The sequence below is a fragment of the Archocentrus centrarchus genome, chromosome 1, assembly GCF_007364275.1.
Source record: "Archocentrus centrarchus isolate MPI-CPG fArcCen1 chromosome 1, fArcCen1, whole genome shotgun sequence".
In the NCBI taxonomy this organism is placed as follows: domain Eukaryota; kingdom Metazoa; phylum Chordata; class Actinopteri; order Cichliformes; family Cichlidae; genus Archocentrus; species Archocentrus centrarchus.
Window position 1 is genome coordinate 2,378,668 of NC_044346.1, and position 15,759 is coordinate 2,394,426.

At 45.4% G+C, this 15,759-nt stretch overlaps 2 protein-coding genes across 2 annotated transcripts; one reads left to right on the forward strand and one right to left on the reverse strand.

Annotated features, from left to right (window-relative positions):
- The first annotated feature begins 352 nt into the window (after nt 1-352).
- Nucleotides 353-1,448, forward strand: mrps28 (mitochondrial ribosomal protein S28). Its single transcript, XM_030733627.1, is given in 5 exon segments — nt 353-394; nt 396-473; nt 475-514; nt 517-623; nt 625-1,448. Coding segments are annotated over 5 exon segments (522 nt in total). The 3' UTR covers nt 880-1,448.
- A 23-nt stretch (nt 1,449-1,471) lies between these two features.
- On the reverse strand, nt 1,472-14,440 carry LOC115783011 (calpain-1 catalytic subunit-like). The gene is given in 26 exon segments (XM_030733593.1): nt 1,472-1,903; nt 2,612-2,669; nt 2,753-2,791; nt 2,794-2,845; nt 2,847-2,866; nt 2,946-3,024; nt 3,331-3,399; nt 3,486-3,550; nt 4,268-4,325; nt 4,407-4,472; nt 4,562-4,601; nt 4,681-4,892; nt 4,975-4,986; nt 5,080-5,249; nt 5,835-5,995; nt 6,070-6,144; nt 6,225-6,310; nt 6,716-6,799; nt 7,050-7,078; nt 7,081-7,217; nt 7,391-7,524; nt 7,656-7,774; nt 10,503-10,572; nt 10,665-10,904; nt 12,268-12,354; nt 14,321-14,440. Coding segments are annotated over 24 exon segments (2,103 nt in total). The 5' UTR covers nt 12,268-12,354; nt 14,321-14,440; the 3' UTR covers nt 1,472-1,875.
- Between the last annotated feature and the right edge of the window lie 1,319 nt (nt 14,441-15,759).

Here is a 15,759-nt window from a genome sequence, read left to right on the forward strand (position 1 = left end):
CAAATACATCCGTCATTCTGAGCCAGAAATAACACCCCTGTCACAGGTAGACGCTGCAATCCATTTTTGACAACACTGGGCAAATGTAGTCACTGTGATTATCTCCTGATTTCTGGCTCTGAGGGGGGCGGCGGCTGCGTCACTGACGCCTCAGAAACCTTTGAGCTGCTTCTGTCTCTAAAGGAGCTCCTCCGAGCTTCAGACACGTTCTCCATCTTCATGCAAAGTTCTGATTTTTCTTTCTCTGGCTTTCTGTTTGAAAGCTGCTGCTCCATCTGCAGCCTCAGGCGGCGCTCGGAGTGTCCTCCGCAGGAAGTACACGATCAGAGAGCTTCCGGTAGTGTGGGACAACATGGCGGCGTTGTGCAGGGTCGTGACTGGGCTCCGGTTGTCCTGTCCGGTCCTTCTCCAACGGGCTCCTCAGGAGCTCGTTCAGCTCGGATTCCAGCTCTGCGGACAGACCCAGGTCCGGCTTTCGCCGCCGCCTTCGACCAGCAGACGGAGCTTCAGCGGGAGGGGAGAGCTCCGCGGCCGGCCCGAAGGGCTCCTTTCCTGGCCGGGAGGACTGCTTCGCCTCGTTGCTGCGCCGGTCCCCGCTGATCCAGATGGGTCCGGCCAAAGACAAGGGTGGTAGTCGGGAGAATCTTCCGCGTGGTCCAGGATGACCTGTACATCGACTTCGGTGGGAAGTTCCACTGCGTGTGCCGGCGGCCACCCGGAGGGGAGAGCCTGCAGCGGGGCTCCAGGGTCCGTTTGCGGCTTCAGGACCTGGAGCTCACTGCCCGCTTCCTGGGAGCCAGCACCGACACCACGCTGCTGGAGGCCCAGGCCGTGCTGTTGGGCCCGCTGGACGGACGGGAGCACCAGAATCGCGACTGAAGCCATGCAACGGAACTGGACTGACACCAGACAGGGGTTTGAGGTAGAGGAGCTGGGTCTCCTGCAGGAGGTGGAGGGTCGGACTGTGGACCGCACAGGTGGATTCAGGTGGACTCTGTTGCTGAAATATTCTGAAACTGTGTGTACGGACGCTCAGGTGTGCCCGAAATAATCATTATTTGTAAATAAATAAAATTTCCTTTGACTCTGAATTGAACTTGATTGTCTTGTCATGTCACTTTTTACTGTTGAAACAGAATGACCCCTGACCCTTAAGCCACGGTCACACGAAAGGGTTGAACAGCTGATGGTTTGTTTCATGAACCTGAACCTGCACTTGGTTTATCACAGCCGAGGTCATTAAAACACCGTTTGTGAGCATTAAGGAGGTCAAACAGCTTCAGATTATCTACGGCTGCTTCTGCTGTCACGGTGAGGAGGAGGAGCAGAGCCTCTGAAGGTCTGCAGGGCAGAAAATGTTTTATACGGCTCAGTGAATGTTTGAAGGGTCGAGCTCAGAGAAAGTTTCAGCAGACACAAAGACGCAACAGAGGAACGATGGCTGATCAATAACTTTATTTCTTCCTCCAGATGAAGGTGTTGAGTGAAACATCAGAACTGTTATTAGCACTTGAAATGTTTCCAGGAGACAAGTTCATAAAAGCTTTTCAAACATCTGGAACAGCTGCCATGATTGAGGATTATATGATTCCAGACTCTGGTTAATCTGTTAATTACCTGCACAGGTGAAGCACAATACCTGTGTGTATGTTCATGCAGTATATAAATATGTGGGTAGGCCGCTGAATATTTGGAGTAATATGTTTCTGCTGCTCTCATGTTTCAAAGATCTGCTGCAGCTTTACTGTAGCAGTACTGCAGTATTATAGAAGTGGAAGTAGTAGTAGTAGCTGCGCTGCAGCATTGTAGATTGCAGAGTGGTAGAGCTGTGGTGGTATGTTCTCCCTGGACGGGGCGCTCTGACGTTCAGGTGATTCAGCCGCACATGCACAGACAGAGCCACGAGGAGAGAACAACACACACACACACACACACACAGCAGCAGTCAGCACAGAATCAGTCACTTCATGCGAATCTTTGGGAGATAAAATGATTAACATGACTTCTGGAAAGTTTAATGATGTTTCATTTGAACTTTATAAACGACAATCATTCATAATTAAGAGATTCAGTTTGTGTGATTCGTGCAGGAGTTTCATGGATTATGAAATAAAAAATAAACCTGTATTTGACTGGTGCCATTATCCTTTACTCTTCACAAAACAGAAACACTGTATTTACGAAGAATATTTCATGAAACCAAAGCAAACGTGTTTGTCCTGCGGTCTGCTTCTAAAAGCTACCATCATTTTATTCAGCGGCATTTTCCCTCTGCAGTAGATGCTGAGGGCTTTTATTGTGAAAGACAGCAACAGGAAGAAGCCCTTTTCAGGGTGTGTTCAGATCGGGCCGTGACAGCAGCATCATTACTCAGCTCTAACGAACACCCGGGGCTGCCGGGATTCATTCTGCCTTTCCAGTGTGAGTCCCAGCTCGTGATAACCCTTCTTTTCTCACTCCAGGCCTCGCCTGCTCCACCTGGACTCCAAACAGAGTTTCTAGCTGAAATGGGGTATCTGAGTACTCTATGCAGCCTCTATTTCTTCCTGAACATTTTCTGACACATTTCTGGAACTTTTATGGAGCTCAGAGAGTGATGTGATGGTTTACCTCGATGATGTTCACCTCCACGGTTCCCGTCCCGTCTTTGTCCAGGTGCTGGAAGGTTCCTGACAGACAGACACAGAACACTTCAGGACATCATCAAACATCAAAACATGTCTTTTAGGAGTTCTTGGCATGCTGAACCTACGGAACATGGCCTCCAGTTTGATGACGCAGCAGGTGAAGTGTCAAAGTCAATGATCTCGTTGTCGGCGTATCGGGCCACCAGCATCTGATGCAGGCTTGTTGTTCAGTTTGAAACCTGAGGACAGAACAGATCTCAAGTCAGTTTAACCCAACAGAGCACGCTCAGAAATGATGCAACACTCTGGACAAATTACCGCCATTTTCCAGTGCCAGCCGCATCTCGTATGAGTTCATGCAGCCGGATTTATCCAGATCGAACTCTCTGAAGACTCCCTGAAAACATGAAACCAAACTCATCACATCACAGAGCTCACACAACTCATCTGATCAGCGGCTCAGAGAGTGAGCAGTCGGATGCTCTGAGGGCCACTTTTTTGAAAAGATGTTTAAAACCCACAAAAGAGAAACGTGGACCTCATCAACCAACTGATCAACCAGCACCAACAAGAGTCGTTTTTAGAACAATCAGACTGGAAGGAAAAAGATGAACTGATTCTGCTCATATTGGATGAAGTATTTAGTTTTGAAATTAACCTGTTACCTTTGACCTGCAAGCTTCAGGTGTTCACTCAGACTCACCAGCCACTTCCTGACCTTGTTCCAGAGAATCTGAAACTCCACCAGCCCGAGGCGAGCACTGCCATCTTTCTGAGATGGAGTCAAGGCCAACAGTCACTGGTCATCACTCTTTACCTGTCCTACCTGCCGGGCAGCGTTCATCACAGCAAGGATACATCCATGAGGTTGACCATGGCCCTGCAGGACTCCATGCTGAAGCCGTCAGTCTGCAGGTCTTTGTCTGCAAACAGGGCCAGAACAGAAACCAGGTCAGAACCAAAATACAGCTCTGCGACCAATCAGAAGGAGGATCACTCGCTTCCATCTGATCGATCAGCTGTTCTGCATCAGCTGATTATGTAATCTCATGAGTCAAACCACATTTAAAAGTAGGATCTGCAGAAATCATGACCCGGTTCCTCAGAAACAACTACCAACCTCATTTCAATGTAAGAACTATTTTCTTTTAACTGTCTACATCCACTGACTAAAAGAGGCGCGCAGCTCACCAACAGTAAAAGCTCAGCTGAGGGGGCGGGGCACCATCACAGGACAGCAGGCCCTTCCTTCAGAGCAGTGATACAATTAGCAGACTGCTGAAAGAAAATAGTTCTGACACAAAAGTGCCCACAATGAGGTTGGTGGATGTTTCTGAGTAACCAGGTCATGACATCACTGCTTTATATTTCATTTAATTGGCTGTTCGAGCTCCACAAGGTGAGCACCATTAGTTCCACTATACTGAAGAGCAGACCAAAATCACTACATCTCCAAACTGATCCTGATGGACAATCTGCACTGCAGATCAGAGGAAAGGTGAATTTCATTTTGGGGTGCATTGTTCCTTTAAGCTGTGGCATCTTAAAGTGTAGACAGGAAGTGAGACGGGACATCCAGGTTTTGTGTTTTAACCTTCAGAAATGTGCTCATCTGGCAGAAATAGGTGAGGAAGACTTACGTTTGGCCACGACTCTGTTGAGGATGGTCCTGAGCTCCCGCACTGAGATCTCCATGTCCTGAAGGGAGGAAACAAGAAGTAAACATTCTAACTGGTTCAGCTTGTTAACAGCAGAGAACAGTTTGATAAATGAACTCACTTCTCCAGACAGCTGAGCGAACATAGACCTGAAGGAGTCATCAATGGTCCTCTCTGACACTTCCTCCTGCAGAGAAGAAGAACAGGAAGTCAAAGGTCAACAACACAAAGCCATAAAACATCCAATATGCAACCTAAAAAGGACTTTTTTTTAACCTCTTCGCCAAAGTTTGCCACCACGCCGTCGTCCATCTCCCTGCAGAGAGTCACACACTGTCACTGAGAAGGCTTTTATTTGAAAAGTAAGGTGTCCAAATGGATTGTGATGGACTCACTGAGACTCAGACTGTTTCTCGGTGAACACTCTCAGGACGAAGTCCGCTTCCTTTGAGGGTTCAAAGGTTGACGGGACAATCAGGTATTCGCCGGGTGGCAGGCGGAACCTGGAGCTCACCTCTCGCAGGTTGATGAAGGTGTCAGAGCGAGCGCAAGAGGATTGACGCAGGAAGAAGTCCTTCTTCATGTGAACGCTAGGACAGCCTTGGGACTGGTGGACAGATGGACAGATGGCCGCTACCGCTGTTAGTTATTAATTTAAAAAAGTTAAAAATAAAGTGTTTGAAACTCACCTGCTCAGGTATCTGCAAATGAAAACAAACAGAGGAAACGTCACCAAACAGCAGAATAACAGTGTGTTTAAATCTTAACAGCATCAGACCTTTATGACCTCTGACCTCATAGATGGCGAAGCCAATGGTGTGCATGTCCTGGCCCTGGCGGCGGTAGCGGCGGCGATCTTTCTGCATCAGTGCCACCAGGAAGCTGCAGGCTTTCTCTTCGTCCTCAGGGTCATCGTCCTCTTCCAGCAGGGAGATTTTATACTGAGGGTTGATCCAGAAGGTGTCTGGAGGAGGGCATCATGGGATATGTAGTTATAACTCAAAAGGTGTACACAGGTATCACATGTTCCTGACTGTGAAGTGTTCCACAGGGCGGTATCCTGGGTACTCTACTGTTTTCACTTTAGAAGCTTATGATGTGAATTTCCATCTTATAAGTTTCAATAACCCCCTGAAGCTCATCCATATATTACCTGATCATCAGTAATCAATAAATGGAGCAGCGTAGTCATTTGAGTCAGACTGGTTTGAGGAATTCAAAAATTTGGCCTCCAAATGTTAAAAATATAGAAAAAACTAAGGTACTGAATCAACCCTGCCTCAGAGAACCAGCCCAAATTAAAACAGGTTTGAGAACCAATTATAATATATATGTATCATGATGTGGGATTACTGACAGAAGCTGAGCTTCATCTGCCAATCACTGGTAAAATTTTCACAGTAGCCCCTCCCACAGTCACTGACATCACAGGTTTTGACTTTATTCCAAGCATGTTTTTTTTTTTTAATGGAAATGTGCAGAACTAGTTCTAGATCAAGCACCAGCACAGTGTTGGTATTAAATAAGTGTATCTGCCCCCTTTTCTCACTGGGGTGGTTCCTGCAGCCCCCGGCGGTGCTTCCTCTCCTCCAGCTGCCCTCATACACAGCAGTGGTCCAGAAGCTGGTGGTGTCCTGACTGAGAGCGTCTGGAGTCAGATTGCATATCTCCAGCCGAGAGAACTGACGCAGGAACTCCTGGAACGACATCCTGACACACCCACAATTGTTTTAACATCTTCATCCTTTAAAGTCATCAGAGTCATCGTCACAGAGCAAACCTACCAGAACTCCCCGTCCTCCATCTTACACAGCATCTCGTCCTTCTCTGCCGAGTCGATGGCGTTCCACTCCGAGGAGCTGAAACACAGACACACGTTAAACTTTCCGCAGTTTCACTCCTCCTGCTGGTTTGAGGTCTGACAAACTGCAGCACTCACTTATCGCTCCAGGCTCCAGTCCACTCCACCTGACCCCAGGGGTTCCGGATCCGGATCAGAAGCTCCTGTCGGCGGCGGTACTCCACCTATGGGAAGACAAACATCCGAGATCCAACTCAAATGCTGGACATGTGGAGGAAAAGATTTTATGAGTTTGAAAACCAAACAAGGAAATCTAAACCCTGCGCAAAAACAATTCAATCAAACTTTGAATTTATTTGAACTTTTTCACAAAATGTATTCCTTTAATTTAAACTGTTTTCAGTTTCTGATGTTGGCCCTTTCATGGCAAAGGTCGTCCACTGTCTTGCCTTCATTAAATGTGGGATTTAAGACCACTGACTCAGTTCTTCCAGCACTTAAAAACTAATGAGAAGAAATAGGGGACCAAGGTGAAGGTTACCATTAGAACTGAGCTGTATATGGAGGTGATCTGACTTTACTCTTGGGTAAAAAAATTTTCAGGTTCTCTAATTTGTAGCTGAGCTCACCTGTCTGAGGCCTGTTACCGAGTAGGCGTGACCTTTGACCAGCTTCTTAAAGGTGACCGCCTCCATGTCGAAGGCACTGGTGATCTGAGGATGGAGCAGAAGGTTCTTTTATCAGTGCACACAAACACCACCATCCATCGTTACACTTAAAAACCCTTCACGTATCCCTTCAGATACTCTCTGAAGCTGAGACATCATTTCCTGTAACATAAAACGAACATCAGCTGTGATTCATGTAAAAATCTGTGGGACATTTTGTGTGTTTTGTATCTGAATCTGGAGATCAGAAGTGCAGAGTTTGAGTGTGTTGTGAGCAGACTGAGGTGTGACTGACGTCTATGGAGCAGCCGAGCAGAGAGCTCTCTCCAGAGCTTTGCTGATGATGCGATGAAGATTTCTGGGAGCCTTCTTCAACTCATACATCTCTGACACACCACCCGTAAAGTCCTCGAAGCCCTCGGTGGTGCTGCCGCCGGATAGTGCCTCATATGACCCGTTCAACCTCAAAAACAAGAAAAAACATGCAGTAAACAGAATTAACACGCAGACAGCATTCTGGGATCACGGTGAAGCTGGCAGGGCGTGGTCCATGCTGAAAACTATACAAGGACCATCAGTGAGGACCAGGCTGAGAGAAGAAGCTGAAACCACAAACTGCAGGTGGGCAGGTCTTACTTGGCGTAAGCTTTCTCCAGCAGGGCGCTCCAGAACTCAGTGCCTTCCGCCGAATGGACGAACATCAGCTCGCCATCTTTGACCGGCAGTCGGTCGTCAATCACCACGTCCACCCACTGCCCAAACTGCCAGAACTGCAGAAGAAGAACAGCTTCAGTCTGTGAATCAGTCACCTTTGACAGGTGTGTGCTCACATCATCCAACATCCTACTTGAACACATATGACAGGTGGGTGGCCATGGCCTGTGTACAGATGGAGTCTCACCTGGAAGTGGAAGATGCCGGCGTATTGCTGGCTGAAGCTCTGACCGTGAGGAACGACACGATGCAGCAGCCGCTCATTCAGCGTCAGAGAGCCGATCGCAGCCAGCAGCCAGCAGTCACCTGGAGGAGCACAGCACAGGTGAGACAGGTGCACACCTTACAGCCTCGCTGGCTTCACCTGGCAGAAAGCTGCAGTTGCAGCTGGTGCCTCTTTTCATTGGTCTCTGGTTGTTTTATCAACTTGGTCCGATTGGACGAACCTCAGGGGAGCTGCAGTGCCCCCTGTAGGCAGTCTGCTGTACATCACCTGGTGTTCCTGCAGTTTTATCTCAGGACAAAAGGCCCTAAAGCTGCAGTTAGCGCTGAGCTCAGATCAGATCAGGACGACTCTGAGTGGGTGATGATGATGGTGATGATGATGATGGTGAGTTCGGGAAATGTTTGTGATGCAGACTTACTCCATTATCCTAATGGTCTGTAGGGACACCCTAATGCTAAGCTAAATGCTAACAACACAAACAACATCACATTAAGCTGCTAATGCTTCAGACTAATGGAGTTTCCTCCGGACGTTCAGGATCAATACAGGTCAGAGAGTGCTGCAGGTGGATCTCGTAACATTGAGTTCTGCTTCGTCTACCCATGAACCTACTGCTCATCTTCTTTGTCGGAGGTTTGGATGAAGACCGAAATACCCAGAGTCCTGACCTGAAATCACTGAGCAAGTTTACAAAGAGCAGGAAAAAACTAAGCTGGTTCACCTTTGACGTTAAGGTGAATTCAGATCACGCCCACACAGAACCGCCCAGGTGTCGCATCTGCCTCTGGGGCTTTCAGGGCAGTGTGATTGACCACAATCTCAGTGAGTGGTAGTCTGAGCGATCAATAAAGGTGATTTTTTTTTCTTTATTTTTTACTTTAATGCATTAAATCTATATTATTAATGATATGAGATTCTCTTCTCTGCATACAACCATCCTGTTCCTGCTTGAAACTCCACCCTCTGTGTGTGTGTGTGTGTGTGTGTGTGTGTGTGTTTCTGTCTGACTTTAAATCAGAGTTCTTCACTTTTACATATTTCAGTCTGCATGAGGACACGATGAAGAGTGGAGAAGAGACGTATCACACACACCCTTACATGCAGACTGTGTGTGTTCATGTACTGTATGCACACAGAAATATGAAGACGACATTAAAAATAAGAGCAGGAAATAACCCCAACTGTAATTTAGAATATATATTACAACAATTTCAGTTCACCACACATGCTCTGAAAGTTTGTTTAGCTTCCATGTTTATATCAACACACATTCAGATGGACATGCTGGAGCAACACACACACACACACACACATATATAGTATAGTATATAGTATAAGAGCACTGTGCCCAGCGGTAAAATCAAAGACTTTAGATAAAAGCTCAAAGGGGCTCTGAGCAGCTCTGTAGATGTTTCTGCTATTTTGTCCACCTCCTGTTTATGACTGAGGATGGACAAAATACCAGAAACACCATTCAGTGGGAGCCAAACAGCTTTAAACATATTCAGGAGGACGGGTATTGATTGTTGCTTTTACTGATCAATAAGAGTGCAACATTAATGATGATGTTATTGTTATTGATTGATTATTACTGTTTAATTGTTATTGATCATTCAGTGTGACTCGTGCTTTTTACATAATGTGCCTCCAGCAGGTGGAGTTTAAAGGAGCAAGCAACAGCCTGTGCTCCGCCCACCGGTGGGTAGTGGTGGTGGTGTGGGGGAATGGAGTGGGCGGATTCATACTGATCATTCCTGTCCAATCCCAACAACACACACCCAGAACTGGGACTCCACCCAGCTGACTCACTGTGCTTGTGTGTGTGTTTGTGATTGAGAGAGAGAGACAGAGATACCAGTGTGTTGAGTCATACACACACTGGTGTTTGTGCCGGCTTGTTGTGTTTTCAGGGGTTTTACTTCCTGTTTTCCTTCTGAGAAAGGAGAGAGAGAAGAGGAGGAGGAGGAGCGCTGGTTGCTGCACTCTGAGTCTAGTTCATTACATTTTACTGTAACACCATCACATGAAGCATTAATATAACCATGAGTGCATTCATGTGAAAGAAGCAGAGTCTGCAGTAAGATGGACTGCAAAAGTGCATATATGCACTGAATAAATTTTATTTAAAGCATGAGGGATATGCAAACTAACATGAGTGCTCAGGATGGCTGCAGCTGCACAGTCACAGCTTAATCAGCCCGGCTGTGCTGACCGCTGCTGAACAACCACAAATACTCTGAAGCGCTCCTCTGCATTGAGAAGCACCCAAACAAGCCTGACAGAGGTCAGATGGTTCCTGGAACCTACACAAAGCTACCCTAAAGAGGCCTAAAGAGTTCAGTCACACAGACCATCAGATGCTGAAGAGCGAGGAGGAGGAGGAGGACTGAGGCTGCTGCTGCTGCTGCCTGGTTCCTCAGTTTGTGATTCTTAGAAAGCTGCAGGTGACTTTGTCCTCCTGTGTCACCTCATTTCCTGAAAAGCTCTAACTACATGCCAAACAGTTTGAGCCTGTCATAGTGCATGCTGGGAGCTCTGGGAATGAAAACAAGGGTGTTTACAGATCACAGCCTCTGTAGCAGCATTAAATCCTGGCTGCTTCCACAGCTGGATGTGACTACCATGAATTCATGAGTTGGCCCGCTGATATTAACATTCATTCAGTCCACGCTTCCAATAACTGGTTTTCCAATAACTGGTTTTCCATAACTGGTTTTCCAGTAACTGGCTTTTCACCGCTGCTGCTGAGCAGCTTCTAGCGGGACTTTACACCTGAACCAATAAAATGTGAGTGCTCACGTGACTTACCCAGAGCGCCCTGGCAGATGTCCGTCCTGGTGGCTCCACTCACAATGAACTGAGGACTCCGTGTCAGCTCCTAGAGCAGCCAATCAGAGACAGCTGTGAGTGTTGCGTGTCTGTTGTTATTCGTGGTGTTTACATCAAGTGTGTTATGTTTCTGGGTCTCACCGTCGGTCTCTTCCACTCCACCCCTCTGGTTTTGGCTGTGAAAGGAGCGAGCTCCTTGAAGCCGAGCGAGGCCGGTTCTGCGGGGAACATTGGGTCCTCGAACAGGGTTCTGTTCTGCAGGCACTCCTCCTTCAGGGCCTGGAAGTCCTGGTTCAGGAAGCGTGCGGCCTGCTGGACCGAGCCCAGACCCGATGCCCGGGCCCGGTCCATCCGGATCTGCTCAGACACACCTGTAAACATCTTGACCCCGAACACATCAGAGCATCAGGGCGCTGATCCAGGAAGCAGGTTCAACAAACTCTGAGTTTAAAAACAAACTCTGAGTTTCCTGTTCCAGAACAGCTGATCAGGGTTGGTTCAATCAACTCTGAGTATATTAACCTTTGTGTGGATGAGTGATTGAGCTCCAGTACCAACTGACCGACCTGTGTGTTAGCGTGTTAGTTTATGACCATTTAATTTTTTAAAATAATTATTCAGTGAAAATGGAATCTATTGATGGAATACAACATGAGTTTATTCATTTTTTAATTGAGAATTTCATTATTTTTGCCATTACTGGATAAAACATTTCTAATCTGATCTAAGATCAGCTTCACTTATAGATGGGAGCTCTCTGACAGCCACAGCACAGATGTTTCACTGAGTTACTGTTAAAGGTCAGAGGTCAGGCATAGTTCCATATTTAGATGAAAACATTCAGAGCAGCTTTCCGAGTCTGTAATGAATGGAAAGTTTTACCAGTAAACCTGTTATAATGAATGTCTCAGCTTCATAGGTTTTAAATATTTCAGTGGATGAGCCATTTTAAATAAAGAATGCAGATCGTGCCGGGAAAAGGAATCCATTATGGACGGATTCGGACTGGATGAGCTGGGAAATGACTGGAGCCTGAACTGGATCTGGACCATTCATTCATTCATACTCTGAATTTCAGACACCGCACTCACAGTTTGCTGGATAAAACCTGCCAGCAGGCAGGTTAGGTTCACTGTCACTGTGATAACTGCCTCAGAGTTGAAGTTAGCACTCTTCCTGGAACAGTTTCCCTTATTTTTAGCTAAACCTGCTTTGTGGAATAGCGCCGACATGTTTCCTGACACAGTCCACATTCGTTAATTAAAGTAGCTCAAAAACTGTCCTGAAATATTTAAAATTTATAAAGCTGAAACACTTCTTATAACATGTTTGCATTTATTCATTACAGACTTGGAAAACTGCTCTGAATGTTTTCAACTAAATATGAAACCCTGACTGACCTCTGACCTTGAACAGATATGATATATTTTATAACAAGCTTTTATTCTGTGATGATGACAGAGTGGGCCAAGCTGATTACAGTAACTCGTCATGCTCCACACTGACACGTTTATTCCTGGAGGCGCTGCTCTTTATTTACCCGTCTTTCCTTAATTAGGCACGAGCTAAACCAGGGTGGACCTGATTGAACCAACTCTGATCAGCTGTTCTGGATCATGAAACTCAGAGGTGACGATCTCAGAGTCGATCAACTCAGAGTCTGCGTTTAAACTCAGAGTTTGTTGAACCTGGTTCCTGAAATAGGGCCTAGGGCCCAAACTTCTGCAGCAGGGCGGGGTTTTACCTGAATTCTTTCTGACAGGTTCACGGCGTGCTGAGAGGAAACTGCTGGTTCTGTTAGTGGATGAAGCGGCGGCCAGCAGATTCCAACCTGTGACATCAGAGGGCCTGTGTGAGCTGTGGTTTAATGCTGAGAGCTTCATGGTGTATATAAAACAGGCAGGGAATGTCAACAGGCGGCCCACGGGCCACATCCGGCCCACCAAAGCTTTCCACCCGGTCTCCGAATAGAACTGCCACAGGTACTATATGCCAATCAATCATGTTGCTTTATGACCTGTGAAATGCCGGCCTCTGATAGTCTGAGTGATCAAAAGCCTCCAAACGCCACTTCCCATTGCCCGTAAAGGCCTCCACGTCCCTAAAACCAAGATCGGACAATGCGACTTCAAGTATTTTCAACACTGCACTGCACAGAGGAGCCGGCTTTTGTAATCCGATTATAAACTCAGCTGAAGGTGAGTCTGGCCTTGGTTTGTGTCGAAAAATTGTTCTGCAATCATACTTGTCTAAAGTAAAAGTCGTAACGAGATTTCTGTCGGTGAACCTGCGGAAGTATCGTTACTAGCTGCCGAGCGTACTCCCCGGTTCCATCTCCTTTCTTGTGAGGGTCTCTTACATAGCCTGTTCTTGGGGGGACCGGCAGCTCGGCGTGCACCCGCATGGGGTCACAGCCCCCGTATGCGTCCGACCCCGCAGTCTAGTATCTACTGTTCTGTTATTGTTAAAATAAATGTGCTGCCATTTTGTGCCATTGCGGTTGTACTGTGTGAATCTATGCAGAAATCTTTTTTATCACAGTCTGATATTTGTGCCTTTTGCCTTCATTCACACTGGGCAGAGGACGGACTGATGATTTTACTGTGTCGCCTCAAAACAAACTATTATTTATTAAAAAGTAGGTAAATTTCTTTATTTACATTTTTGAAAAAAGGGCACCTCACCATTGTCTGTGAAATGAAATCACTAAAATTTACCAAAAGAGCCAGATAAGGTTTTGCATCTGAACTCTACATATGTTCCTATATTCATTTTAAAAAACTACAACAAACATGCCTTCTAAAAAGCAGATCGTTGCTCTCATTTAGCATTTTATTGTTTCTCGTGCTCATTACATCTATAATGAGAACTGCGCGCAGTTCCGCTGTTTTCATTTCAATCAACATAACAAAGAACGGGGGTGCTGTGGCTCAGGAGGTACAGCAGGTCACCTGCTGTACCTGGAAGGCTCCAATTCGTGTTGTATGCGCACTCTGAGTGCTCAGAGCAGAAAAGCGTCATATAAGAACTAGTCCATTTACCACAACATGTAAGTCTTTCACATCATTAAAAAATAGCATACATTTCAAAGAAAATTTGATATATCAAATGATAATATTACTTAGGATGTAATATTAATTTTATTTTACTTTTTGGGAGCATCTGGCCAAATGTAGATGACGACCCTTGCTTTAAGGTTACACAGCACTGAGTTTTCCGTCAATTAATCAGCAAAGTGAAACCGTCATATCTGCAGCTCCGCAAAAACGATTTTTAATGATGAGAAACTTACAGGACCAAAGCTCTCAGCATCGCCGGGAGATTTATTGATCACACAGGTGAGGATACAGCTCTTCACTAATCACCGAATCACACTGCAGCGTTTAAAGAGCTGCTGAACGTCAGACTGATCAGACCCGATCAGAGGATCAGATTGTTTTTCCTCCTGGTTTCAAACTCAGCTTAGGAACACGTTTTCCCATCATGCTTCGGGGTCGGGAAGTTTCTGACATTCTAAATAACCTAAATAACCCCGTTAATTGTTATCAGGGGATTTTTTTATCCCCTGCTGTTCGTGAAATGAGCAGTGATGGCCTCTCGTAAACAGGATAAAACTCATGATTTTTTTGTTCCGTTTCTGTCTGAAGCTGCAGACGGATCTCAGGCTTTTGATTGGTCCGTAGACGCCGTGATGTAATCAGTTTGTGCCGGATCAGTGTAAAAACTGATAAATCAGCTGATCAAAGCGGAAACAGAGAAAGGAACCGACAGGGACCGGTTCACAGCTCCAGACTCACCTGTACCTGGTGTGTTGGTCCTCCGGGTCCCTGTCCGAGATGCGGTCTGCCCCGAGTCCTGGATGGTGCTGAGGATGCTCAGTGGCAACACCGCGCCCCGCCCTGTGGGAGGGGCGGAGCCATGGTTGCGCACAGCTTTTTTTTTTAAAATCTTTATTTAGTTTCACACAATAACAATAACAACAGAAACACAGTATCCACAATCTTTCAGACATTGTTCAACTGTTAACTTATGAGAGAACAAAAACAAGATGTGATTATACAAAGCAAGAAATAAATAAATAATGAGGAAAAAAATAAATAAAATGAGAAAAAATAAAGAGGCAGACAATCTCATTCAAGGTACTCTGAATAAAACTGAAGGGCTGATAAACGTTTCTTGTCATTTCTTGTTATCTCTATATTTTAGACACTCAAAGTAAAGTTTAAATTCAACTAAAAAAAAATAAATGATGGGGTTTCTTATGTGATATGAATGTAAAATTTACCCAGCAAAATGAAAAACATTGGCAATGTTAAACTTAGTTTAAGAAAAAAAACCTCTTCTAATCAAAAATTAACTGTTAAATAAAAATTTCTCCAGGTTTTCCAAAAGGTAACACAGAATGAACATTTGGGTTTGACAGGAAAGGCGTCCTCCCGGAGAAACGCCTCATTGACCTAACTGACCTTCATTGTTCAGAGGGTCTTTTATGAGTATTACTTTGTTTTCAATGCAGTTTTAAAAATAAAGTCATTGGTTTCCTTTAGTAATATTGACACAATTGCACTTTATTAGCACTCAACTCTTTTTTGACATATAAAAAACATACTAACAAATGAGTAATATTTACTCTTAAATATTTACTTATTATTATTATTATTTATCAAGTATTCATACTATACTAGTATTATAATAATAGGTGTGGTTCTATCTTCCAGGCACTTGAGCAGCTGCTCAGGCCCTTTTTCCACCGACCGGGTGCCGGTGCCAGGATGTGAACTGTTCAGTGTGCAGCGGGCAGATGCTGTAAAATAAAGAGCCAGTGTTATCCACAAATATAATTGTTATGTGTGGGTAATGAACTTGTGCATTTATTGCCAATATGCATGCTGATGTAGTGCTAGTGGGTTTGTGGTAGTTCATTTTATGTTATAGGTCTGTGGTGAGCCCACAGACACTAGAGCTGGGCGATATATCAAGTTTTTAAAAAAATATTGATATACTTTCATACGCGATATAAAATAAGACAATATCGTTCATATCGATGTAGTCTGGGTTGCGTTACAATCATACTTGTAGATCCAACAGTTCACCTTTCTCTTCTCCCAGTGTGCCTCTGCACAGCTTCACAGTGCCCCACCGCTCTCTGCTTCATCCGTTAATCATGCAGGAAGCAACCACATGGCAGTGTTCCCAACTTAGTGACTTTGTTGCTAGATTTACCGGCTTTTCAAAC